The 27,422-nt window shown below is 57.5% G+C and overlaps 1 protein-coding gene across 2 annotated transcripts in view; it reads right to left on the reverse strand.

Moving 5' to 3' along the window:
* The window catches only part of INPP5D (inositol polyphosphate-5-phosphatase D), a 107,456-nt gene that overhangs the window by 21,199 nt on the left and 58,835 nt on the right, over nucleotides 1-27,422 (reverse strand). For both annotated transcript variants that reach the window (XM_036022692.1, XM_036022691.1), the window contains exons 6-17: nucleotides 26,217-26,304; nucleotides 21,643-21,723; nucleotides 21,401-21,472; nucleotides 20,254-20,377; nucleotides 12,395-12,501; nucleotides 11,131-11,233; nucleotides 8,424-8,620; nucleotides 7,854-7,971; nucleotides 5,578-5,674; nucleotides 4,982-5,120; nucleotides 4,506-4,614; nucleotides 4,197-4,285 (exon numbers count right to left, since the gene is read on the reverse strand). In XM_036022692.1, the coding sequence (XP_035878585.1) occupies nucleotides 4,197-4,285; nucleotides 4,506-4,614; nucleotides 4,982-5,120; nucleotides 5,578-5,674; nucleotides 7,854-7,971; nucleotides 8,424-8,620; nucleotides 11,131-11,233; nucleotides 12,395-12,501; nucleotides 20,254-20,377; nucleotides 21,401-21,472; nucleotides 21,643-21,723; nucleotides 26,217-26,304 (1,324 nt within the window). The remainder of the gene's footprint in view (nucleotides 1-4,196; nucleotides 4,286-4,505; nucleotides 4,615-4,981; nucleotides 5,121-5,577; nucleotides 5,675-7,853; nucleotides 7,972-8,423; nucleotides 8,621-11,130; nucleotides 11,234-12,394; nucleotides 12,502-20,253; nucleotides 20,378-21,400; nucleotides 21,473-21,642; nucleotides 21,724-26,216; nucleotides 26,305-27,422) is intronic.

Genomic DNA, 27,422 nt, shown 5'->3' on the forward strand with positions numbered 1-27,422 from the left:
ATCTCCTGTGTTTTTACGTTCTTTTACTTTCTGTCTAACTCTGATGAAACTCTCTGCCTGTGTTTCCAACCCGGGCTCTGTTTATCTTCTCCAGCCACTTGCTTTAACAACATACTCCAGCTGTCACAGCTGACCCATCTATTCTCACATCTGTCCATCGATCTGCTTATCCACCCATCTGCCCAGCCACCCGTCTGCTCCTTCACCCGCCCACCCATGCACCCACCCACTCACATATCCATCTTCCCAGTTGCTTATCTTATCCATCCATCCACGCACTTATTCACCCACTCACCCATCCATCTGTCCATCCATCCATCCACATATCCATCTGCCCATCCAATCGTTCAATAGTACGTACTAAGTCCAGCCCTCTCTGAGTTTCACTTGTGAGCAGCACTTGCACTGGGCGTACTAAGCAAAGCAACCTGGCAACGACGCCGATCCCCCTTAATCAATACCCTTATCTCCTCCTTAAGTTCCAGCTCTCTCTCCTCTGCCTCCAAATGGAAAGGTGCTCATCCTGAAAGAGCCTATCTCTGCCATCTCCTTCAATTATGTCTCTCCCTTCTTTTCAGCAGTTTTCTTTCTAGAATGTTTTTGCCTGGACAGCCCATTTATGTATTTTTTAACTTGAAGTACAACATAGAGTGAAGTGTACTCATCCCAAATGCAGAGCTCGAGGAAGTTTTACGATCGTATACACCCATTTAACCACTACCCAGATCAAGATTTAGAAAATTTCCACCATCACAGAGGGTCCCCTGTCCCTTCCTTGTCAATACTATCCCCTCTTCAAGGCCAACAGCGCTGGGACTGATGGCTCCAACGGCTCACTTGGCCTGCTCTTGAACTTACAGATGGTATATACACAGAGGACCCTTGCACGACGCAGGTTCTGTGCGGGTCCACTTAAATGCAGATTTTTTTCAATAAATACCTACAGTACCATACATGTATTTTCTTTGCCTTTGGATTTTCTTGACAACATTTTCTTTTTCTCTAGCTCAGTTTGTTGTAAGTGTACAGTATAGAACATACCAAAGACGTGTTAATCGACTGTTTTATGTTATCTGTAAGGATTCTGGTCAGCTACTACTGGTTAAGTTTTGGGGGAGCCCACGGTTACATGTGTATTTTCTATTGCATGTGTTGTTCCTGGGCCAACTGTACACTCTCTGGTGTCCGGCTTCTTTCACTCCTGTTGTTGCGAACAGGAGCCCTTTCACGTTACTGCCGGGGTTGCATCGCAATGTATGTATGGACCACGTCTGTTTGTCCTACTGTTGATGGAAGCAGGACTGTTTTCAGTGTTTGGACATTGTAAACAAAGGTGTTAAACCATTCTTGTATTTGCTCTTTGGGGAACAAATGGACTAATTTCTCTTGGGTCTGCACCAAAGTGGAATGGCTGAATCACGGGGTAGGTGTCGTTTCACAGGTGCCGCCAAACCGTCACTTCTTAACCTTGCGCTTCCCAGCCCTGGCCGCCCCTGAGGAGGACAGAGATGTGGAAAGCGGGGCCCTGCCCCAGATCTGTTGCGTCAGAACCTGTGGGCATGAGCCCCGGATGCCTGCGTTCCTGAAAATCTGCACCAGTGACCCCTCTACACAGCCCTGGTAATGGGCCAGCCTGTCTTCCTGCAGCCGGGATCGGGCCTCCAAGACCCTGCGCCCCCTGTTCCTTTAAGACCCACCGAAACCTCTGAGCGGCAAGTCCAGCTCCCCGTGCCGGGTTCCCCTGAATGACACGCGCTCCCCACTCACACGTCTCACCGCTTACCGACCACGAAGTCTCTCACCCCAGCTTCCGTGGTGCGAGCTGCCTGCTGGGTCTTCCCACCTCCTACGCGAGCAAATGCTTTCTGTCTCCTTTGTCGTCTCTGCCTCTGCCTCTCGTCTCCTAACGTAGAGGACCCCCGGATCCGCCCCTGGCTCTTCCCCCCTCACCCTCCACTCACTCCTTGTCTTCTCTGGGCTGGCAACTCCCCGGTCTGTGGCTCAGCCCTGGCCTCTCTCATTGGCATCAACCTAGTATTTTAACTGCTTCCTGGAGGCTTTCTGAGATTTTCCTTTACAGAAGTCGGAAAATAAGCTCTGTTTTTTTCCCCCTCCAAGTCAGCTCTACCTTCTGATTTTCCAGTTTTTAATCAATGGCCATCAGATCAATATGTCCTGTTTTTCTTCTTTTCTTTCACTTTCATTGTTCTTTTCACCCATTCAGACTCCAGTTATTTCTCAGCTGGACCCACCATTTGGGCCTCCTCACTGGTCCCCTGTGCCGTCCTCGCCCCTCCCACCGAAGCAGACTAGGGTGCTCTGTGCATCTCTGTGACGCTGCCAGCCACCCCCCCACCCCGCCGCCTCCCCCACAGAATGGTCCCCGGCTCCCTGGTACCCATGGAAAAGGTTAAAACCTAAATCTGGGACATTTGAGATCTTGCTCTCCAGCCTATGCCACCGGTTTTGTCTCACTCAAATAAACATTCAAAAACAAAACAAACAAAAAACCTTAATCTGGCATCTAGGACTCCCCGCTCTCCGCCTCAAGTCAACCAGACCACCCCATCACCAGCCCCAAACGTGTCCCCCGGAACCTGCCACACGGCCACGAGTGGACGCCTCACAAGAAGAGGTCCCGCCCTGAGGGGGTGCCCTGGTCTGGGGAGGCCTCAGCCTCACTCAAGGCGGCAGTCCTGGGTCTTCTCTTCTCCTCGGCAGCCTCTCTGTTCTGGCGTCTCCCCCGCCCTTGGCCTTCCTCCCCTGCTCCAGTTCTCCGAGTGCCCCTGGGCCCCGGGGAAGCCCAGGAGGCTCGCAGGCAGTGTCTGGGTCGCCCCCCGTTCCCCTGGGCCTCTTGTGGCCCCAGGAAGCTTGCCACTGCAGGCCCGGCCTCCCTGGGTCGGTTCCCCCGGGAGACGCCGGACGCCAGAGCCTCCTGCCTCGGCGTCTGCCCCAGCAGTTCTCTCCCCAGAAACGGATCGGGCCCTGACCCCTTGTCGTGGCTGCTTGTTGAAACCCACGCTGTTCCTCAAGGCACCACACATGGCTCCTCTTTAAGAACCCTCCCTCACCCTGGCCGGTGTGGCTCAGTGGGCTGAGTGCCGGCCCGCAAGCCGAAAGGTCACCGGTTCCATTCCCAGTCTAGGGCACATGCCTGGGCTGCAGGCCAGGTCCCTGGTTAGTGGTGTGCGAGAGGCAACTGATCGATGTTTCCCTTGAACATCGATGTTTCTCTCCCTTTCTCCCTCCCTTCCCCTCTCTAAAAATAAATAAATAAAATCTAAAAAAAGAAAAGGAAAAGAAACCTTTCCCGATCCTTCCCTGATTGCCCCTCACTGCATCTGGCACCACCAAACTCTCCTGGCACATCTGTCTTGTCTTGTGTTTCCTGCTCTCAACTCTTGGGTGGGTGGGGGGCCGACAGCCCACGCCCCTCTGATCTGCCGTCACGCAGCAGACCACCCAGCCCGTCACAGGTTCCCAGTACCTATCTGCTGGACGAGAATGAACGTTTCAGTGCAGCGTTGCCCACACACAGTCCCTGGGAACCCAGGCGGCCTCAGGCGCTGTTCACTGGCACTGCGTGGCCAGTCGGGGCTGGCACCGGCACTGCCTCGTGGGGAGCTACCGTGTTCACACGGCCACGGGGCTCCGACAAGGCCCCCGGCAGAGAAGCTTGCTTCCCGAGGACTCCCTGGGCACAGACCAGCCAACGACTGGACCACAGGGCATTTCTTAAATGCGCTTCAGAACCCAGTTAAGGAAATGACACTTTTAACCCTCTCCGAGTCCCTAAATACGCGGACAGACGGCAAATACCATAGAAGCCACGAGTCCAGCTCCTTATGTGTGGATGTCTGGTCGTCCGGCCTCTCCTTTCCTTTTTTTTAATTTAAAAGATGTTATTTACTTACTCTCAGAGAGAGGGGAAGGCAGAAAGAAAGAGGACAAAGGGAAACATCCAACTGTTGCCTCTCGCACACCCCCAACTGGGGTCAGGGCCCACAGCCCAGGCGTGAGCCCTGACCGGGCATCAAACCAGGTTTTTGCTCGGAGACACAATGTGATTTCTAGTTCTCCACCCCCCTCTCTTTTTTGTTGTGGCCTAGTGGACAAGGACGCTCATCCCAGCCCCATCGCCTTCACGGGACCCGACCCGGAGCTTCGGGTGGAGACGGAGGGCGGGCAGCACTCACCCCCGTGGCCTTCTGCTTAGTGTAGGCGTACTTGTCCCGAGTCAGTCTTTCGAAGCGGTAGGTGGGCGCGAACGTGATCTCTTCCTCCTCTGAAACCACACGAAGCCCCGGGGTCAGCGTCGCTGCCCAGCGTCTCACGTCTGGAGACACCAAGTCCCCTCCGCCGCCCGGCATGGAGCCCCGCCCCACCCACGGCGAGGGGGACGGCAGGGAGCCCCGCCCCACCCACGGCGAGGAGGAGGTTCGGGAGCCGAGGGGAGGCGGAGCGAGGCTGCAGAGGGCCCCGGGGAGACGGCCGGCCACGCTCACCGAAGTGCAGGAAGACCTTCTGCTCCTTCCTCTCCAGGAGCAGCTGGTCGTGCGCCAGGAGGTCCGCGTACTGCTGCTGCCTGATCTTCTGGATGATGGCCTCCGCCTCCTGGAGCGGGGGCAGGGCCGCGTGAGACCCCCGTCTCCTCCACCCACGGCCGGCCGCCCCTCCCCCCTCAGGTCCCGGAGCCCCCCATGCTGCACCAGACCGGTCCCCGCCTGGGGTTGCCGGCTTGGCGCCTCTTAGCACCGCCGTTTCACAGGGAAAACCCTGCAAGGGTGAAACCCCAACCCGATAACCTAAGTTCCCGGCTATTCCAAATTTGCCGAGGGACGTTGTGTTTCTTCAGACTGTCTTTTAATACCGTTCTATTGCCACCTCATTCGGCAGGAAGGCGTGTCTGTCTCTTTGCTGTTTCTCGTGGAAGCTCCCCGCCCCAACAGGCAGCCCCAGCCCTGGGCGGGCAGCTCCTCACCGAGGTGGGCAGGTCCACGCGGTAGTTGAGGTCCCCGAGCCAGAAGAGGTGGGTGAAGCGGTGAGTGATGTTGAAGGGACTCAGCTTCTTGTCCCCCAGAGCCAGAAATCGAAGAATGTTCATGTAGTTCTGGTTTCGCCTAATGGACCGACAGAGCAGCCGCCTCAGGGCAGGGCTCCCCGCTCGGCCGTGGCGGAGCTCAGAGGGGGAGCAGGGGGGCCGAGACTCAGGTTTCTGGCCCCTGCTGCAACAGACCACGGGCCAGGGCCCTGGGAGCGTGAGCTCAGTGGGACCCGGATTGTGAACGTTCCAGATGGCTGTCTTCTCGACTGGGCCCCCGGCAGGCGCCTGTACAGGTGCGCCAGGGGAGGGTCGTGACTCCAGAAAGAAGTGATGTTCAAGTGTCTATCCGCTAGGCTAATGACACGAGAAATGTCCGTTCTGCCCTCCCGAGGGGATCCAGCCACACTGCGGGAAAAGGCCCCAGAGGCCGAGGGGATGGGGTCCCCGCCTCAGCCAGGGCGGTCGCAATCAGGGCTGAAGTCTGCCTGGACAAAACACCCCAACACAGGCTCTCGGGGAACGAATGCTGTTACCTGAGTTTCTTTTCACTGCCGGAAGTCAAGTGGCTGTTGACGAACCCCAAGGAGGTCCCATTGAACATGAACGACACCCCCACAGCTCCCTTGTTCCCTAAAGGGAAGGAAGAAAAGAGGTCACGATGCCAAAGGGGCCGACTCGTCACGTGGCGGGCAGGCAATGTGAGGAAAGGCGGGCAGAAGTGGGTGCGGGAGAGTGGGGAAGAAAGCCATGTGGCTTCATTTGGGAGAGGAGATGGGACGGGAGACAGGGACGAGGAGGCTGAGAGCCCTCTGAGGGAATAAGAAAGCGAGGAGAATGGCCAGCAGCCTCAGTTGGGCCCAGGGAGGAGGCTGCCAGGGCACCCCATCCTGGCATCTCCCCCTAAGGGGTGCTCAGTCCCCCCATGTGCCACGCAGGCTGGACGATGAAAAGCGGCCAGGAGCCCTGGGAAGAAGTCACAGAACACGGAGCCGGGGCCGGGGGGCCGACCTTGCACCCGGCTGACTCCCGGTTCCCGGGGAAACCAAAACCCGCACCGGGACCACCTCCCTTTCCACCGGTTCTACTCTCTTCTTGACCAGAGGTTCTCCAAGTCCGCTCCAGCACCAGGGTCCCCGGGGGAGCGTGTGGGACGGGCACGTTCTCGGGCCCCACCCTGGAGCTGCCGCCTCAGAGAGTCTGGGGGAAGGCCCAGGAATCTGGGGCTGTGCTGAGTCCTCTGGGTCAGGGGTGGGCAAACAGGGGCCCACCCCCAGCCCCAAATGGTTGTTACCTCTTTAAAGAGTTGGGAAAAATCAAAAGAATATCTTGGGACATATTAAAATGACATGAAATTTTAGGTTTCGGAACCCGTGAATAACGTTTTATGGGCGCACCGCTACGGCCGCAGGGCTGAGGAGCTGCGAGAGGCCGCAGGGTCCACAGAGCCCCGCACCCGCGCTGCCCCCCGTGACTCTGCCCAGGAGCCCAGCCCGCCCCACACAGCGGCGGTGAGCCTGTGTACCGAGCACTTGAAACGTGGCTGATCCAACCACGGCTGGCGTGGCTCAGTGGGATGGGCCTTGTCCTGCGAATCAAAAGGTTGCCGGTTTGATTCCCGGGTGGGGCACATGCCTGGGTTGTGGGCCAGGCCTCCCGTCAGGAGCACGTGAGAGGCAGCCTATTGATGTCTCTCTGGCACATCCATGTGTCTCTCCCTCTCTCCCTCCCCGCTGCCTTTCCCTCTCTCTAGAAGTAAATACATAAAATCTTTAAAACAAGAAAAAAGGCCTTGGGCATCGGCCAGCTCCGCCTCCTTGGGAAGGGATAGAGGGGCGGGGTGGGGGGTGGCAGGCAGCCCAGGCAGCCACCGAACAAGGACGCCAGGAGGTTCCTAGGCAGCAGAGGCGTGGGTTTCACAACAGGACAGCCACCGCGACAGGAAGGAAGGAGGGACAAGGGGGTGCGGACGCGGCAGCGCGAGGTCTGCCAGCAGAAACGCTGAGAGAGCTTTCCGCGTTTGGTTGCAGCAGTCCTGCTGTTTCCTGTTCTCTGTGGGGCTGCCCTGGCTCTACCCCAGCCCCCAGAAACCGCTGGCCTCACCCTCACCTCCGCCCACGGCCCGTGGGGGGGCACCTGCCACACGCACTCACACGCAGGCTCACACACCCACCCCCTCACACATCCACACACAGACGCACACTCACACAGTCACGGGGTCCTCTGCTCTCATTTCGACTCTCTGAGGCACCCCAGTTGGTCCCGCTGGCTTACGGCCAAAGCCATCCCATGCGCATCAGTCCAGAGTCAGACCAGGGGTGGGCAACCCGCACCTGGGGCCGGCCCAAGGCCCCCGCCTGGGTGGCGAGTCAAGCGTTACAGAACAGCCCCTCCCATTCGCCGCATGCATCTGTGTCTGCTTCTGTGTGACAGCGGTAGGGACAAGGAGGGACACACAGCCGGCAGAGCTCAACGATTTACTCTCTGGCCCTTCGCAGCACGTCCATGAACCCCACCCTAGGTCCCCCTGTGCAAGGTGGGGCCCGGGGGCCAGCGGTGTGACACCACCACCAGCTCCTTGTCGGAAACACAGCAAGTCGGGCCCCACCTGAACCTGGCAGAGTCAGAGCCTGCATTTCGGGCAGAGCCCTACCGGTGCTGGTGTTGACCCGGGTGAGTGTCAGCTGGGGGACCGGCCGCCTTGGTCTGCCCAGGACCGAAGGGATCCCAGGATGGGGGAGACTCGGGTTTTAGCCCGGGCACGTCCCCGCGGCACCGGACAGGCCGAGGGACGCGGCCCCGCCCCACTCACCCAGCGTGTTGGCGATGCCCGTCTTCACGGTGTCCGTGCAGATGTGGCTGATCCGGTTCTCGTGCTCCGGCTTGGCCAGCACCACAATGCGAATGTTCCAGAGCGTGTGGATGGCGATCTGGTGGGGAGGACAGCGCTGTGACCCTGGGCCGGGGGGTCCTGCCTGGCCCCAGAGAGAGAGACGCACACCTAGCCCTCGCCTCCCGGGTGTGGGGTCCCCTGTCCATAACCCTTAGGCTTCGGGGGACTCCTAACGACATCCCGCAGATGGGACAACGTGTCTCAAAGATGAGAGCTGGCCCTGATGAGGTTTCGGTGACGAGAAGATGATCTACAAGCACAGGCAGGAGCCCCAGTCACTTTCAGGGACACTCACGGGCCCTCTAGGTTTCTGAGTACAGGCCCCCCTCTTGGGCCCCGGAGGTGAGGGGAGGACCCCTGAGCACCCAGGCATTTTTAGAAATCGAGCACCGATATGCCGAGCCCACCCACGACTCTGAGATGCCCCTGGCCGGCCTCACAAAGCCCACCGCCCCCGAGCCCCAGCCAGGGCGGGAGCCAGCTGTTCACCGTTTTAAAAGTTATGCTGGTGATTTCTTGCAAGGAGTTTCTGAGTATCTCCAGCCACTCCTTCTCGCCCAGGGGGTCCTCCTGGGTGCCAATCACGTAGATGTCGTGGGGGATGTAATCGGCGGAGTCATCCCGCGTCTTTCCCTGCCCCTTGGAGAGAAACCAGGACGTGATCTTCTTGGGAGGGGGGGCGTTACCTTCAACAGCAAAACCCAACACCAAGTGAGTCACAGGCGCATCAGCAGAATTCAAACAGAGCTGGGGGACGCGCTGGGGGCGGGGCATCACACAGACACGAGAACCTTTCAGGCCGCCCCACGCAATGCCTTAGACGCAGAACCAGGTACTACTGTCCCCCGGATGTCAGGTCAGTTAAGTGTCTTTGTAAAGATCATGTGAAGCCCTGGCTGGTATGGCTCAGTGGATTGAGTGCCAGCCTGCGAACCAAAGGGTCGCTGGTTCAATTCCCGGTCAGGGCACATGCCTGGGTTGCAGGCCAGGGCCCCAGTAGGGGGTGCACGAGAGGCAACCAAACATTGATGTTTCTGTCCCTCTCTTTCTCTCTCCATTCTCCCTTGAAAAACAAACAAATAAAATCTTAAAAAACAAAAAAGATCGTGTGAAGTGTCAAAGACTAGCAACACTGGAGGAGCCCATGGGGCGCCTGGCACTAGGGGTGCACGAGGGCACACACAGTGCCGAGTCCCTGCAGCTGCACTGTAGCTGGCACAGCCCTCCGGGGACACAGAGTCTGTGGGCAAGGCGACCCAGTGGGTGGGCAGGTTTGGGATGGGCCTCTGGCCCACGGCCAGGAGACCGTGGCTTCTGTGGCTTCCTTGCAAACAAGAGACCTCGGCCAAGGTCAGATGTGAGTGAGGGTGCTGGCCAGAGATGGGGGAAGGGTGTGGAGACCCCCTCCACGCCCACTCCGAAAAATGCACTGAAGTAGCTCAATAAAGAAATGATGAAAGATTTATTTCTCCTCTCAGTGGCCTTAAAGGGTAAGTAAGCTTTCCCCCCAGAGTTTCAACTTCTTGGCTCCCAAGTCCCCAAAAGGGCAAGGACTCAAGCCATTTGACAGCTGTGGGGCTCTGCTCCCGACTACCTCTCATGGGGGGGGGCACGAACGCTGGGGACCGGTGGTCTCTGCTTAGGGAGACCCTCCCACCGCACCCTGGTGCAGCCAGTCCCTCTGCACTGTCTCCTGGGTGAAGGGGGCCCCCTGGAGTTGTGCACCAGGACGGCTTCACCATGCCCAGCCAAATCTGGACCTCCATGCTCACAGAGGGAAAAAAGGGCTAGGGCTGTGAGCCCACGTGCACGCACCCGGGCGTCAGCGTCAGTAAGAGACATGGGAGAAGACATGGGAGGGTGCAAGACCCCGGGGTGCAGGCCCGAGCTCTGAGTCAGTGCTGCTGCGGCCCCTGGAATATCCGGGCGTGAAGGCCTGAGTGGGGGAGGGGCTGGCAGCTTGTGGAATCGGGGTCTAGAGCTCTCCTGACTTCCCTCCCGGAAGACTGGCCCATCCTCCACTCCACGGGTGGGCCAGGAGTCCCACATGGAGTCCTCACCCCCAGGTCTCCCCTGCTCCCTGCTGAGGCTCAGCCCTCCTTCCGGGGCTGCTGATCTGGAAGGGGGGCGGGGCGGGCCTCACTCTGCCCAGGGCCAGGCAGGGACACAGATGCCCAGTTACATTTGCGTTTCAGACGAACAGTAGAGATTCGTCTTTCGAATGAGTTTATCCCATGCAGTATCTGTTTCTCTGAAATTCAAATTTAACTGGACACCGTATATCTACTTATTTTTCATGTCTCAATGAATACTTACACTAGGTGATTATTGAGCATAATTTACAGTTCGTATACAAATATGCATTACTATATAAGTACATAGTACAATATCCAGTATAATATATAGTTGGTATTTGGCTGATAGTACTTATTTCTAGCTGCTTAGTTACACTAAGTAGTTCGTAAAATTTATATTCAGTATATTACATTTATATATTTGGTATATAACATATATTAGTGTATAAATAATATGTACATTTAGTATGTATGTATATTTCTAGGTAAATACCTATACTAAAAATTATTTGTCATTTTTTTAAGATTTTACTTATTTATTTTTAGAGACGGGGGGGGGGGGGAGAGAGAGAGAGAGAGAGAGAAACATCAATGTGCGGTTGCTGGGGGCTGTGGCCTGCAACCCAGGCATGTGCCCTGACTGGGAATCGAACCTGCGATGCTTTGGTTTGCAGCCTGCGCTCAATCCACTGAACTACACCAGCCAGGCCATATTATTTGTCATTTATGTGAATTCAAATTTAATTGGGCACCATCCCTCTGTCTGTCTGTGGCAATGCTGCTACTCCAGGAAGGAGTTCTTTTTTCCAGCCCCGCCCCCTTGGCGAGCTGCGGAAGACGGGCGGGTGCCCAAGAGCCGCAGCCCAGGGGCGCAGCTTTCCCCCCCAGGGCTCTCTGACTCGGACAGGCGCCATAAGCCCCTGAGCGGCTCCCGGGGAACAAGAGTCCCAGGGCTCGCCCTCCTACCCATCGTCTCAGAAGGTTGGGATTCCCTAGAAGGGCGGCTGTGCAGGGGGGCGGGGGCGGGGGAGACAGTTCCCTCCGCCCCTCTGAGGATGCCTGAGGCGGGAAGCAGGACCCAGGGGGAGGCGCCGGGAGGGAGGGGAGGCCGCCGGACCTACCCATGTTCCAGGTGCCGATGAAGATGGTGATCATGTCGGGCTCCGGCTGCTCCGAGTGCTTGTTCTTCATCTGCTGCAGGAGCTGGCAGAAGCCCTCTCTCTTCTGGGGAGTGAAGGCAGACAGTCTCAGACAGGCCTGTGCCCCCCGCGCTCCACGCTTTCCGAGCGCTCCGCCAGCCTCGCGCACACGGAGAGGAGGGGCGCTAGTCCGGGCGAACTTCCCGGACCCCGAGCGGGAAACGGGTCGCAGACCAGCGAGTGGCCGCTCTGTGACCCAGCCGTGAGGCGGCAAGGACCGGCCTCTAGAATATTCCGGAACCGGACACAGGCCCAACCATATCACGGGAGCTGCAGCGTGCATTTTAATGCAGAAAAAACCAGAAGCAGCCGTAACGTCCAATCTTAGGAGATGAAGTCACAATGGTTTCAGGGGTGGCCCATACGCTGGGACACCACAGGGCTCAAAACCCGTGGTGCAGAAACACGGTATCAGCAAGACTAGGTGGTCAACCTACATTAGGTACAGAAAGCCGGGTGACGACAAAACAGTATGGATGGCGCCACCGCATTTTTATCAAAAAACACAAAAACCATTCGGAAAGACACCCTCTAGGAAGGTTTACTGGTGGTATGCGGGTGCTGCGATTTTACACTTTTTGCCTCTTTGTAACTTTTCCACCAGGGAGACCAGATTGCTTGTGCAGTGAAAGGAAATTTAAATTAAAGGAACTAAATGAAAAGAAGAAAGGAAGACTGTTGCCATAGGCTCCCTAATAGTCTTCATTTAGTTATCCTGGGAACCCGCCTTCAGTTAGACATGGGGCAAATGCGGTGCCCCGGGTTCCTGTGGGGCTCCACCCTGTGCAGCCTGGGGCGGTGGGTGGCGCTGGCTTTTGCCCCTGTGCCCAGCACGATGCCCGGCCAGGCCTTCCAATCGCCTGTTGGGCCCCCACATCCTTGTTTCTCCCAGCCCCTTCCCTATCACTGCTCCCAGTCCTCCCCACCCTCTCAGCGGTTCTGGGCATCCCGGGACCTCCCACTTGACTCCCACCAGCCCACCCCTGCCACTTCACCCACAGGGGGCCCCGTTCCTGTAAATGCGTGCTGGGAGCCCTTGTCCCCCCACACCTTACCGCGGTGCCAAGCTGTGACCAACTGACACCTGAGGTGGCGGGGACCCCTCGAGTCCTGCCTCATTCACTCTGTGCACCAAGAGGGTCCACACTAGGGCTGTGATTAGTCTTAACCGTCTCCTGTCACTTACTTTGGAGTCAGCAAAAACATATTCCTTCCGCTGCGTCTTCTCCCTCTCTGTTTCCACCAAAATCACCAGCTTGTTCAGAAACTTCTGAGACTTGATGAGCTGCAGGACTTAAGAGAAATGGAAGTTCACCTACTCATGCACCGGCTCGACCCCCAACAGGTACAGTGCCCCCTCTATCCTGGCACCTGACTGGCAACCCTGACCGTCCCCTGCTCGGGCAGAGCACCGTCTTTGTGCCGAGGCTCCCAGACCCCCCTGCTCCCGGCTGCTCTTGCTGGGAGAACCTCACACGGGGACAGAGTGGCGTCTGCGACAGGCCAGGCGGAGGGAGTGTGACTACCGTCTTTTCATCTTCTTCCCGATTCCCTTCTCTCTCCCCCTCCCTACCCCCTTTCCTGCTTTTGCTTTGCTTTTCATTTACATTTAAATTAAAATTTTTTTCTATCAATGAAGAAAAGACTCAAGCTGTTCCACAAGATTTGTACACAGCAATATGCCCCAGCCCCACCTCCCTCCAATGTTCTGCTTCTCAGAGGCAACCACTTTCTTTTTTTTTTAAACCAAGATTTTTTAAAATTTATCTTTAGAGAGGGGGGAAGGGAGAAAGAGAGAAACATCAATGAGAGAAACATGGATTCGTGAGAGGCAACCACTTTCAACTCTCTTAATGGAGTCTTTAGAAATTTTACTTCGTTTCTAAATAACATGCCTAGATGGCTACTTCCCGGTGTTCCAGGCCTCAACAGTTCAGTAGTCCCTAGTGCATGCTGGCTTCTCGCTCTGCAAGATGAATTACAGCGCTCCCTCTCTTTCTCTCTCTCCCTCCCGCCCCCACCAGTGCATGAGGTCAGTCCATCCTCCTTCCAATAATTACATGATCCTTTTGGCTGGATAAGTGGTCACTGTTTTTTCATTTTGACTATGAAGATGCTACTGACAGACACACCCTGATTGTTTCCCTTTTTGGCATGCAACTTTCTGTTTTTCCCAGAGTTAATAGTCGCCATGGTTTTTTCATTGGTCCCCTCTCTGTTTGTAACTCTTTTCCATGGGGTCAAGCACTTTCGCCAACTTCCTCACCCCAGGGGAGCCACTCCCAGAGCCTCCGGGCCTTCCCTTCTCTGCACAGGCGGGCGGCCTCTAGGCCTGAGGCACAGCCATCACCCGCGGGGCTTCCCTGCCCACTCTCCAGGGACCCGTCACCTGCTTCCCTTGTGTTACATCCCTCATCCTCCTCTTCCTTGGATTATGCCCTCACTTTTGTAACAGTGGGAAATGGGAGCCCACCCCACCGTTCTTTGGACATTGGTTAGTTAGGTGCTGACTCTGATGGAGATGAAGCTGGTGGACGAACAGCATGTTTGTACAAGATTCCTAGAAACTAACTTCAAAAGACGCAGACCCGAGCTTCAGGCATCCCAGCTCCCGGAGGTCTGCTGACCTTCAACCTCGGAGACAGGGTGACATGAAGCCCAGATGGCTAAACCTAGATGACAGGCACCAGACTGTCCCTGTCCTATCGGAATGGGCCGCTGTGCTTGTCTGTACGTTAACCTGGCAAGCCCCTCCCTCCTTATAAACACCTCTGCCTCCACTGAGAGGGGGAGATGGGCTCTGAGACCCAAGTCCCCACCTTCCAGGTGGCCGGCACCTGGAAATAAACCGCTTTCCTTTCCACCAGCACCTGCCTCTTGAATACTGGCCTTGTCAGCAGTGGGCAGCCAGACTTGCGTCTGGTTACATCTTGGTAAAAACAGCATCTCTAGCAGCTTTCTGAGAAAGGAGGGATGGGTGATAAATGTTTGGAGGCCTTGGATGTCTGAAAACTCTACCCCTGCTTTCCTAACAGAACCCCAAGCTCAGAATGATCTGCCCCAGACTCTTGCTTCACCACCTCTAGTTTCTGGCACTGCTGCAACGTTGTTCTGATCCTCCTGTGTGCAGAGGAGCGCACACAGCAGGCCTGGCCGTGACACCTAGGACAGCCTGCTCCCCAGGAGGCCCAGGGCCAGCACCTGGAACGGATTGGCAGGGGGCGGTTCCCAGCACTCTCCGAACTGCTCACTGTGCCTAAACTGGACACACAGGGTGTAGGCTGACCACTGGCCCCCCACCTGGGAGTTGGGGATGCGAGCAGGGGCAGGCAGAGGGCAGCTCTGGGACCGCAAACACCCTAGCCGCCAAGTGTCCCGGGGGTTTCCCTGGTGGATGGCTCTTCACACACGCATCCAAGCCCCATTGGCAGACATGTGCCTGGTGCCCCTGGACGTCACCCACGTGCCCTTTCCCTGTGGCGACCCGTAGCTGCGTGACTCTGTGCTGAGTCCTGGGGGCTCCCCAGGTGAACCGCTGAACCTGGAGGGGATCTTGGGGACCCCCAACACAGGCCCCATTTCTACTGTCTGCTTTAGCTTCTAGGATCTTTCCCTCGAACGCAGTGTTGTAAGGCTTCGCAACACCGTGTGTCTCGGCAGGACGGTTCTCCTCTCCTGCTGGGCACTCGGCGGACCCAGTCCAAACTGGAAACCAGCGTTGTTCTGGGTGCTGAGAATTTCCTTTAACAAATCTCCTCACTCTGTGTCCATTTTCCTTTATTGGCACTTATTATTCTGGTGTGGAACCTCATGACTGGCCTTCCACTCTCTAAAAATCCCTATTTTCCCCTCACTAAATAGGGAATGACAGGACATTTGTTCTACCTTTTGGGAGCTTCCCTCAATGTTAGATTTCCGCTCTTCCCTTGAGTCTTTATTTTTTTTTAAATAGTTTATTGATTGATTTGTAGAGAAGGGAAGGGAGAAAGAGAGGGAAACATCAATATGTGGTTGCCTCTCACACACCTCCTACTGGGAACCTGGCCTGCAACCCAGGCATGTACCCTGAGGGGAATCGAACTGGTGACCCTTTGGTTCACAATCCGGTGCTCAATCCACTGAGCCACACCAGCCAGGACAGTTTGTATTTTTTTAAATGTCTGCCATAATCTTTTGGTTCCTCCCTCCCTCCCCCCTCTCCCCTCCTTCTTCATTCTTATTTTCTTCTCTGAATGTTCCTTTTAAAATAGCACTCTTGTTTCATGGTCCAATTTCCTTTACCTTCATGTCTTCTGTTTTTGGGGGGACTTGAATCCCCCATCTCCCCACCAGTGCCTGGTGGACCCTTGGCTGTCCGAGACCCAAGTGACAGAGGGGGCCTGCCGAGCAGGGCTTCCGCACTGGGTGGACTCACGGGCCGATTCGTGGGGAAACCATCTTTAGATTTCTGTGTGCTGGTCACATGCTCCCAAGACACTCCCCACTTCCTGCCTGCAGGGCGTGGGCCCGGCCAGCAGCATCCTGGGTTGGCCAGGGGCGAGGGCTGGGGCTCAGCCTTCAGAAAGTGAACAGGAGTGTGTCTCCAGCAGCTTCCTCTGCCCCCACGGTGGCTGGTGTCCCCCAGCCCTTGACGATCTTCTGAGGACCGACATCCTGCCTTCTGCCCGCGAGGAGTGGGGGTATTTGCTGGGTCTAACTCTTTTTAAACAGATTTCCCTCCAGTTCTGCTGTTTTCAACCCCAAGCTCAGGCCCACTCCTAGGGGCCCCTGATGCTATCAATTCCCATGCCCTTTGTGGGTTCTGTGGTGTGACTCAGGTGTCTCAGTTTTTCCTACTACTTGCTCAAAATTTAACATCTTTTGGTTCTGGCAAGTTGGTTATCACCATCCGCCTGTTTTTCAGTGCTTAGTGTCATCACCTTCATTTGCTCTTGTCTTTGACCTTGTGAGTGCTGCCTTTAGGGAGGGAGCAGACGGCAGTACGTGCGTTCAGAAGCCATCGTGATTCCAAGTTTCGCCCAAGGGACACCGGGTGCGTCCTGTGTGCTCCGCCTGCCAGCCAGGGTGCCCAGACGCCTCTGAATCTGCTGGTGTTGGTCTGTCCCTCCTTCCTCCTGGACGTGTGGCTTCCCTTGACATCTGCTTGCACAGCTGAGTGGCTGCCCTGAGGTGTGACGTCTTGCTTGATCAGGACTAACACGCCAGCAGGGCCAGTCAGTGGCCCACCTGTCCGCACACCTGCTTCAAGAAGGCTGGGAACGCTTTGGGTCCCTCTCTCCCACGGCCCTCTTCCTGTCACTCGTCGGCAGGTGTGAGCGGTCTACCTCTCAGACACTCCCGACCTGTCCGTCTCCAGTCATGGCCGCCTCTCACCTGGCTACCGTCATCGGTCACCCAGCAGCACCTCCACCCCCCGCCGTAACTTATTCTCAGCCCAGCAGCCACAGTTCATTTTAAAGTGGGAACCTGTCACTCCCCTGCCTGACACCTTCTCATGGGGACTCCACTCACCCAGCCCCCGAGACTGGCACCCTATCCCTGAGTCACTTCCGCTCCAGAAGCTCCGCCTTCTCACAGTGCTAAAGTGCTCCCACCCTGGACCCTGTCCCTGGGCCCCTTTCCCAGGTTCCCCCACGGCCAGCATCTCCTGGACACTCAGGTGTCAGCTCAAATGGCTTTCCTCCGTGGCCGTCACGTCATCCCACCAAAATCCCAGCCGGGAGTTTACCCCCGACACTGTCCTGGTATGCACGTCGGTGTACGTGTTTTCTCCTGGACTTGAACTCGACCTCCCTGGCTTGTTCACGCCCATCTCCCCAGCACCTGGCGCATAGCGGCTGCTCAGTGAGCGAACACATTATGACTTCTTCCTGCGGGCACCGGCTTTTCCTATGCCTAGCCGGCTCAGTGCCGGAGCTGCCACCGAAGAGTCGCTCCCAGAGGGCAGCACGGGACGGGGCACCACGCCTGGAAACAGACTGCGGGCCAGGACTGGCTCAGGGCCGACCCTGCCCCACCGGCCCTGCCACAGCCTATAGGGACCCCTCTTTTGCAGGGACACGGAGGAGGCTGTGAGTATGTAAGTCACTTTCTCCAGGTCACACCGCTATCAAGCCCTAAAGTGAGGACGTGGACCCAGTTCGGCCGGCACCCTCACCCTGAAGTATGGTGCTTCTCGACGCCGGTTACAGAAGCCCCTGAAACACACGGCCACACGGGCTGTGTTCCTGCGCTGGTCCAGAACTCACTCATTCATTCATTCATTCATTCGGTACACATCTACTGATGCCCTGTTCTGTGCCCGACACCGTCCTAGGCTCTGGGGATTTAGCAGTGAGCCGAAAGGCCCACTTCCTGGCCTCTGCGGAGCCTGCATTCGTGGAAGGGGAGGGGACACCTGAGCATAACTACTGCAGGGGTCTCAGTCACCTGGCAGTCCCTGAGCGCGCACCTGCTGAGCACCAGGTCCTGTGCCGGGGCGGGCCTGTCAGAGAGAGACCCTGCCCACTTCAGGGGAGGGAAGTTGTGTTCTGATGTGACAGGTGCCGTGACAGAGGTGAGCCAGGCGGGCCCTGCCAGCCCAGAGGGAGGCCAGGAGCCAGGCAGGTGCGTTCCCCGGAGTCTGGGCTGGCAGGCGCCGGACACTCACGCTTCTCCTTTAAGGGCTCAGAAGCCTGCAGTGTCATCGTCCATTCAGGACTGGAGCTGGGACTCCTCAGGGCCGCTCACGGCCAGCTGGGCTCTCTCACCCACCCCTGGCCCGACAGCAGCTTGCCCACTGTCCACAATCCCACGAAGGTGTATATTCACCCTTCTGGTGCTAACCATGCCAGTGCTCTCCAGCCACAGGACAACAGCTCCAACCCTGACTTTGGCATTCAAGGCCCTGCCCACCTCAGGGGCCCCGTGCCCCACTGCTCCTGTTCCTCTCTTCACGGCCACAACAAACCGTGTGCAATTTCCCCAACAGTCTGCTCCATTCCTTGCACACGCCATTGTCTCCGGCCAAGTACCCCCCCGCCGCCTCAGGCTTGGTGAACTCCTAGCCATTCTTCAAAGCCCCGGACAGAGCCATCTCTGTGGCAGGAAGCCTTGCACCACCCCACAGCAGGGTTCACCGGTCCTCCCCCAGGGCTGACCTTGCCTCTGACCCACATGCTACCACAGGCTCGCAGGCCAGCGTCTCTCTCTAAACTGCTGATTCTTTGACGGAGGCCTACAGCTCAGAGCTGGTCCGTGCAAGATGTTCGGGGGAAAAAGTGCCCACTGAATTAAGCTGGCAAGAGCTCACAGTGCTTCTCAGAATCCTGGGAGGTATTTCTTTCAGCCCAGAAACCTCAAGTTTTTTTTTAGAGCAACCAGGCACTCTTTGATAATCTCTTCACTCATCTTAGGTTTCTGTTTCCTCTTGTCAAAGTTGGGACCCCGCCCCCTTCCAGCTGTAACCCTCTCTCTGTCACAGATAAAGATAAAAAGTGTGGCTCTAGGCTCGTGGCTTTCAACGCAGCCCTCTCCAGCTCAGGCTCTCGGTGAGTCCCCCATCTCTCCTGCCCAGCTTGGCCATGGACAGAGCGCCCCTGCCCACCACTGGGACCTCAGCTCTGTGTGAGTATGACAGCCTGTCATGCTCCACCGTCTAGGAACTTCATTCCTAATCCACCTTCACTGCCCTATTCTGCCTTCCTCACAGCTACCTTGGACTTGGCAGGATAATTATGACGATGATGGTGGTGGTGGCAGCAGCCAGTTTTATTGAGCACCTACCTACTAGATCCTTGGCACTGTGCACTTTGATGGTTACCTATCTGAGATGCGTGGCAGCCCTGCAGGATGCTGCATACCCATCTGACAGAAAAGTACACTGAGGAGCAGAGAGAGAGGCCACTAGACCAAGGTCACAACTGAATGAGCTGGGACTCAATGCTGGGCTTCTGAGCCCGCTCTGTGCTGTCCGAACCTGTCCCCTTGCTGCATCCCACCTCCTGCCCAGAGCTGGTCCCCACGCTCCCATCCCCCACTGCCCAGAGAGCACCCCTTGGGCCTTGGGGTCGCTCCCAGGTGGGACTCAGCAGCAGCAGGTTGCAGGAAGGGCGGGCCCGTGTGGGCAGAGCCCCTCTCCCGGCCCCCGCCTGGATACCAGGCCGTCGGCTCACGCTGCTGCAGGCCAGTGCCAGGTGCTGTCACGTGCACCGGCTCACCTACTCTCAGGGCAAGTCTGTTACGGAATCTGTCATTATCATCACCACTCCGCCCATTTCACAGATGAGAAAACGGAGGCCCAGAGAGAGCTTGAGTGGCTAGGGTGTGATGCAGCAGCCGGTGGCAGAGCCTGATCCAGCACCAGAGCCCCTCGTGCTCTCGCCCCCCACAGTGCCCCCAGTGACCTGCCCCCAAGCACGTGGTGTGTGAATATCCCCGATTTACTCATGACTTCACTTGGGTGCAAAGCCTCAGGTGTTCGGAGGGGCTCCGCCATGCCCAGCTCCTTCCTAAGAAGCCTTCCTCGTCACCCCCTTTTACAGATGCACTTCATCCTCGTCACCCCCTTTTACAGATGAGGACACCAAGGCCCACTGTGGTTCGGGCGTCCACAGTCCCACAGCTGCTGAGGGGCGGAGCTGGGGTGTGAATTTGCACAGTCCGGCTGCAGGGCCCACGCCCTCAGAACTGCCTCCCAGTGGCTGCTGCACTGAAGATGCCGCCTGACTCTGGCCGCAGCCCTCACACGTGCAAGGCCCTGGACCAGGCACCGGGAGGTGACCATCTGCGTCAGCCTGGCCCCAGCGGGGAGGAACGTGTCGCAAAACTGCTACATCTCCCGGGTCCCGAGGAAGGAGGTGGGACGGATGGGGAAGGCCTCGGGAAGGAGGAGGCGTGAGACGTGGGCCCTAGAGCCAGGTGGGGTTTTCCATGGGTGGGGTGGGGGGAGGGGGCGGGGGCGGGAGGCGCCGGGTGTCCTGGCGCAGGGGAGCGTGGGCCTGCTGCCAGGCGGCCATCGGCGAGGGCACTGGCAGAACGGGAGCGTGACGGGCGCGAGGGCCTTACTTTTCTTGTGGCTGTAGAACTTGTCCTCAGAGCCGTCCTTGGACTTCTTGACGATCAGTTTCCCAGACTCGACGTCGACTTTGAGGTGCAGTTTCTGAGGGATCGCCAGAGACTCTGACTTCACCTGTGAGGAGGAGGAGGAGGAGCGGGAGGAAGAGGGGAGAGGTGAGGGGGAGATGTCGGTCATCTCTTCTCGGTCCAGGCCTTCGTCACGGTGCCCACCCTCCCATGGTGAGCCCCTCCCTCCCCTGGCCAGTCCAGCCTCCGTGTCCTGCATGCGGCCACCCGGCTTCTACTTCCAAGCCCCGCTGGCCCGGAGCCACTCCCCCAGGCTTCCCCGGGCAGCTCCTGATAACGGCTGACACGCGGGGAGGAGCCCAGCGAGGCCGCCGGGGGCACGAGAGCTGCTCTGCCCACAGGTTTGCTGCAGGACACAGGGGACGACCCACCGGAAAGCCGTTCCTGCACCGCCTCGTTGGGCAACGCCCATTAATCTGACGTCACCTACTTCCAGAGACTGTTTTTAGCAACAGACTTAAGCTCCTAAGTCTTGTTACAACCAATAATGGAATACTGACAGATATACCAATTAGGAAAAAGACAATTGCCGTGCTTAGAAGGCAGAAACTTAGGCTAAAGCAGAATTATCATCAGGGCTGGGAAGGGCTTTCTGGGTGGGGGGGTATCTCATCCTGGTTCTGACTGTGGGCCGACGGCTGAGAGGGACGCACCGCAATCTGTGGGCACAAATAAGGGAGGCAAATTTCCGGACCAGAGCCCGGGAGTTCTGACTCGGTCACTCCTGGGGAAATCATGCCATGTGTATTTTTTCCCCTAACCGCCCCCCAAAGCACTATGCAGACAGTTCGGGGGGCCCACTGGATGCCCTTGCCACTTGCCCCGTGCTGAGATGAACAGTGTTTAAGTCATGTGGGGCTGAGAACCTCTTCCCCAGGGAGCCTCCCCGGGAAGCTGGGCTCACACGCCCATCCTGACGCCTAAGCACCCTCACGGGAGGTCCCACTGCCTGCCATTCTCAGTCACCGGGCTCCCTGGCCTTGCACAGCCGGGCCAAGAGCTCTCCTTCCACAGGGACCAGAATGTCCCCCAGCTTCCAGCTGCGAAGTGCAAGGGCACAGCCACTTACCTCAAAGGTGACCGGAGGGATGACCGACCGCCGGTTGGGAGCCTCGGGGCCCTCGTGCAGCAAGGCCTTGACCTGCAGGCACACATGCACAACGCCCGAGGTCAGGAGGCGAAGGGAGGCGGCCTCCCTGGGGACAGAGCCGGAGGCACGGAGCCCACGCGCCTGGGCACTCTCCGAGCCAAGGGGAGACGGAAGAGAAGCCAAGAGAAGCTGCAGGACCCCCCCCCCCCCCACCCAGGTACCTTATCTTCAATCGAGGATAGCAGACTTGTCAGTTGGCTGAGCTTGGTCACCATGTTGATCGGACTGGCCTCCCCGGGCACCTGGGAGGGGAGGAGACGAGCCAATCAGGGCACATCCCTGCAGGGCAGCCGCCAAGAGCGGCGACCCCGAGCGCTGGTTCCACGCCTCAGCGCACCTCACCCCCCCCCCCCCCCCCGCCTCCGTCCCCACCCCCGCCCGACAACCCGGAAGTACTGTCGTGCACGCCCTTTGCCGCTGCAGAAATCAAGGATACTGCCCATCGCCTTAAATGCGTCACGGCTGAAAAACAAGTCATTTTTTCTTCCCTCTAGATCTGCTTCTCCCCCAGAGCTTAGCACCTCATCCACTCATTTGCTTAAACAAAACTCTAGGACTGGACTTGATTATTACCTCCTCCCCCCCACAGCGCCAGCATCACGCTGCCGCCTTCCTGGTGTAGAGCCACCCGCCGCCCCACACCCTGCGCCAGCTGCTGTCCGCCCCTGGCTGGGAGAAGCTCATCCAAACGCCTTACCCCGCCCTCCAAGACCGCGTGATCCAACGCTCCGCCCCCCCCAGCCTCCCTTCTCATCTGCCCGTGGCCTTGAGCAATCTATCCTCTCTGAGGAATCCCCAGAGACAAGGATTTCACCCAGGAAGGCCACCCCTTTTGTCACTCGGGTCTCAGATCCACAGAGAGGTCTCCCCTGATGCTCAAGGAGCCACCAGGGCATCGCTGTCACGTCACCCTGCTTTGCTGCCTATCGATCCCCACGGTCCTCGATGTGTTCACCGTGTGTTTCCCCTGCTGGAACGAAAGCTCTGTGAGAACGGGGACAGCGCACTCGGTGCCGTGCTGCGGCCTGGGTGCTGGGAAGAGTCCCCAGCCAGCGAGGACACTCGGCGAGGTCGTCGGACACACACGCGAGGCCCAGAGAGCAGGAGCTCCGTGCCGGAAGTCACGCAGCTAGCGCTCGGCGGAGCAGGTCTTGGATCTCGTTGGCCCGGCACCACGCCCTCCATCTCAAGCGTTTATTCCCAGAATAAATATTTATAAAGCATCTAGTCTGTGCCGAGCACACAGCCGGGTGCTGGAGGTATAGAGAGTTCATAAGACGCCCCCCTTGTCCTCCAGAGGCAGGATGAGAAAAGCGGACAGGTGTACAATTAACCCGAATACCGGCCGGAACGGAACGAGGTGTTAACTCTAACCAAGTGATGCCCCTTCATCGCGTCCCCTCATCCTCGTTTGACACGTCAGCCAGGCTGTGTTTGCTTTTGACTCCAGTTTTCTGCCCAGCCACTTCAGATACCACTTCTGCCATCGGCAACCAGCCATCCCTTCTGTCACCACCAACAGCAACACCATCCCCACCACGACCACTGTCACCTCCGTCAGCACCATCTCTACCACCTCCAACCACCAGCCATCAACCTCCCCCCCCCCGACACCCACCACAACTGTCATCGGAGTCAGCACATCCATCAACACTTTCTCTGTCTACTTTGCTCCTTAAAGCCGCCGTCTATGGTTGTGGCAACCAGGAGGGAGAAGCCTTGGCAGCGCTTGGTAGGTTTGGCAAAAACGTAAAGCAAAAATGAGGTTCCTGACAAACCGGGGAGAGTCCTTGGGACAGAAGGTCCGAGAACACCAGGACTCGTCCGTGTGTCTGCCTCGTCCTCGGCAGAGCCCACACGGGGACCGGATGGGCCCTCACGCTCCGGCAAACATAGTTTGAGTGCACCCACTCATCTAACCTGCACGTGCATGGATTCCAAGAACCCTCGTTTTGCAGACGGGGAGGTGGGGTCAAAGTGGCGAGTCAACTTGTCCAAGGTCACAGAGCTAGGGATGCCCCCCCTCCCCCAAGATCTGAATGCAAATGTGGCCCAGTGCTTCTCAGCTGGTGGCGATCACAGCTGGAGCGTGCTGGTGGTGTCCAGCGGGGAGAGGCCAGGTTGCGTGAACAACCAAGTGACCTCAGGGCAGAGGCCACAACTCCCAGCTTAGCCTGGAAGCTCGTGGCTGGGTCTGAGGGTTTGCACAAGCTGGTGAGGTGTTTCGCTTCGCTTCACTTTGCAGTCAACTTTGCAAAGGAGGATGTGGGCCCCAAGGCCAATAGCGGCTCTCCTCCCTCACACAGGACAGACGCAGGCTCCAGGGGTCCCCCTCTTGTTCCACCCCCCTCAGGGCAGGAGGTCTCATGTTGGTAAGAGTCTAGCCCAGCCCGGTGGCTCACGCACGCAGGGTCACTTCCTGCGTAGGGGAACCTGCAGTGTCGGACACCACTGGCCCCATTTCGCAGAAGAGAAAACCGAGGAGCACTGCAGGCGAGTCCGAGACCGCACCAGACGTTTCTGGTCCAGGGCTGGAATTCTTTCCCTGGGGCAGCCTTGAACTCCCTCCTCCGGAGGAGGGGGGTGCCTTCTGAAGACTTTTCTCTCTGAGTCAGGGTGTCTCACAGGGTGGGAAGGAGCGAAAACCCTTTGTGGCCACTCTGTGCCGCCACCAGTCACAGACTTTGGCCTCGGCTGAGCAGCAAGAGCAGTGTGACCGCCGCCAGCTTGCGTCTCCGGGGGCTTTTCCCTCATTGAACCGACTTCAAAGGTCTAGGTGCGTGGTCTTCTAGTTTAAACTGTTTAAACTTTAGTATCTGGCACCACCCCTATTTTGTCTGGATTTGTTCCGACTGTCCTGTAAATTTATCCATCGTTCACTTGGAGGAAAGCAAAATTATCTCTTTTTCTGATGAATTTTGAAGTTGTACAAGTAGAACGTAACACATATAGTTTCTCACCAAAAAACTCAAACCATACAATCACACCCCGGGTCCCCCTCGGCCGGGACCCTTCTCCCCATTTCACGCCCCCCCCCCACCGCTGCCATGGTAACCAGAGTGGCCCTTTGGGTATAAGTCCTTCTGGCACAATTTCCCGTCGTATTCTATATACTGTCCTGCCATTTGCTTTTCTTTTCTTTCTTTTTTTTTAATCCAACAATGTGTGTTGGAGATCTTCCCACATCAGTGCATGCACCGCAGCAAATTCTGCACAACTCTCTCCGTGAGTGTGTTTCCCGTGTGTTTGCTTTTAGAGACAAGGCCACACTGAAGAGCTTTGTCCACACCTCTTGTCCCCAAGACAACCGCCTGCACGCAGCACTGGTTGCTTGGGGGGTGCATGCATTGAACATGTTCATGCCGTTGGGGCCCAGGGCGGCCAGGTCACAAGCTCACATGGCGTCCCAAGGCCCCACAACAGCCCGTCCATTGTCTCCAACCACAGTGGCCGGGGAAGACGGGGGACGGCTGTGTCCCTAAGAGCAGGACGGAACTCTCCCCGGGCCGGGCGCCCTCCCTGCCCCCGAGGGCTGAGACAGGGCCTCCTCTCAAGGCCGAGGGAACCGCAGGCGGCCCTTCCAGGGAGCAGCGACTCCCCGCTCCTGCCGCTCCCCAGCGTGTCCGTCCACAGCGCACGCAGGGGTGCTGGGCACGGTCATTCCTGTGCGCCTCATTTTCCCATCGCAGCATAACTCACACCGATTCTCCCGTGCACACACATTACACTGGTTTTTCTCCTGTTCACCTGGTCTCGTTTCAATCTTACTACTTAGTCCAGCCGTAAAAACTAAAGCAGGGCGGAAGGGGGTGAATTATCCCCTCTCCCTGACAGTGCAAACGGTCAAATTGCTCTTCAGAAAACCCGTTTCCACTCCAGCAGGGACACGAGCCCTCGGAAGCCCCTGCTCAGCTCCCCCCACCCCCACCCAGCTTCACCCGTCAGCTTCTGGCCCGTCTGAGGTGCACGAAGGCAGCTCCTCATTGTCAAGGCCATTTTCCGGTTACTAACGAGGTGAGGTTTAGCATCTCTTCCTGGCCACACCCAGTTCTTCGGTAAAAGTCTTCTGCATATCCTTTCCCCATGCTACAGATTGGGTTGCTTTTACCCAGTTATTTATTTGTAGACTTTTTAAAGTGTTAACCCTGTGTCCCTTATCTTGGTTGCAAGTACTTCCTCAGGTATTTCTTTCCTTGTTTTAAATTCTGCTGCTGACACCTGGTTACCCAGAGCTTCACTAGGTGGGAAACTCGGACTCGGCCCCCCTCTGGGCGTGAGCAGGTGCCTGTGGGGGGAGGGGGAGATGCACCCACACCTTGGGCTTCCTGGGGCAGAGGCAGGAGCAAGGTTTTAGGCACCTCGTGTGTGTGTGTGTGTGTGTGTGTGTGTGTGTGTGTATTTCTTTCAGTTTCCGAAGAGAAATGGAGGGAAAGGCCCCGCCCGCCGCCTTAGTCAGCACTACTAATAAGCCGTTTTGCTGATGGATGCATCATTTGAAATCTTTACTTCTGAAATTGAAATCAGGCAGCGGGAAATGCTTTATGGGGGAGGGCGGGGTGGCGTGGGCAGAGTTCTGTGGCCCTCGCCCCTCACCCCGAAGCATACTCTTGTGGTCCAGCAACTACATCGGGGCGAGGTGGGGCTCCCACCTGAGCACTCAGGACACTGGCTACCTCCATGCCCCACCCCCATCCCCCACGTATCAAGTTGCTCTTTCCCACTGCCACACCTTTACCTGAGGCCGCGGACGGAGGCCCGGTGAGAGCTGCTGGTCAAACAACCTCTGCAGAGACTCCAGGGAGGGGAGGGTCCGGATCACCTCTCTGGGGACAGGGGACAAGGGCAAGGTCGAGGGTTAGTGAGGGGCCGGCTGAGGCGTCCCCGGCTTCACCTGGAGCCACACCTGGCGAAGCAGTGTCCCCCCCAGAAGAACCAGCCCCGGCGAAGACCCAGGCCTGCTCCCCCCAGAGCCCACTCCTTCCTCCTTCCCACACCCCGGACCCCACGGGAGTCGTCCTGCCGAGAGCGGATTTACCTCCGTTCCCTGCCCCACGGCCTGTAAAAAACTTGGATCCAGAACCACAAAGCTGCTTGGAAAGACCTCGGTAATCCCTGCTCCCAACCTGGACGGTTGATAAGGGCCGTCCCCCACCCCCACTGTTAAAATGCAAATGTCTGGGCCCCAACCTGGTTCGGTCTGGAATCTGCATTTTAAATGCCTGCCCCGGGGGCTTCCGGCGCCGGAGGTCGGTGCTTCCCGGCTCCCGTCCCCTCCCCCGAGCTCAGGTGGGCCCAGAGAGGGTCCCCTGGGTCTGACCCACCCTCGGCGCCAGGACCAGGGCCCCATTGTGGGGTCTTCGCCCCTTCTCGTCTCGTCCTGTGGCTCTCTCGTAGTTTTAGGAGTGGTGGGCAGCTTTGCCCTCCACTTTTCACGTACTTCACCGACAACTGTCAACATTTTTATGCGGTTAACTTTCTCGTTGGCTTCCAGAGACTCCATGGCGTGAAGGTGTTCACATCCGGTGTAGACGTTTGGGTTGTTTTGAGACCTTGGGGATCATACACAAGGGCTGCCCTGGGAAGCTTTGTCATCTCACAGCTTCTTCCCAGTTGCAGCCACCGTTTAAGGACCGCTGGAGATTACAGCTCTCGGGCAGCGTCGCGCAGCCTTTGAGGGGGGTGCAGAGGACGGGCCGTCAGCGCCGTCCCAGCCCGGAGGTGCCGGCTGAGCTCCTCCCATTGTTACCCTTCCTGCCGTCCCCAACACTGCATTTCCATACCGATGACTGATTTGCATAGCTTTCATCCCTAATGTCATTAAGTATTTTTTTTACTCGGTTGGTTGCAACTGTATTTCTCTTTGTGCAAACTGTCCGTGTTCTTTGTCAGCTTTCTGTGGGGACTGTTAGTACTTTCATACATTGACATAAACTCTTAACAC

Source organism: Phyllostomus discolor, chromosome 4 (genome assembly GCF_004126475.2).
Source record: "Phyllostomus discolor isolate MPI-MPIP mPhyDis1 chromosome 4, mPhyDis1.pri.v3, whole genome shotgun sequence".
Taxonomy (NCBI): domain Eukaryota; kingdom Metazoa; phylum Chordata; class Mammalia; order Chiroptera; family Phyllostomidae; genus Phyllostomus; species Phyllostomus discolor.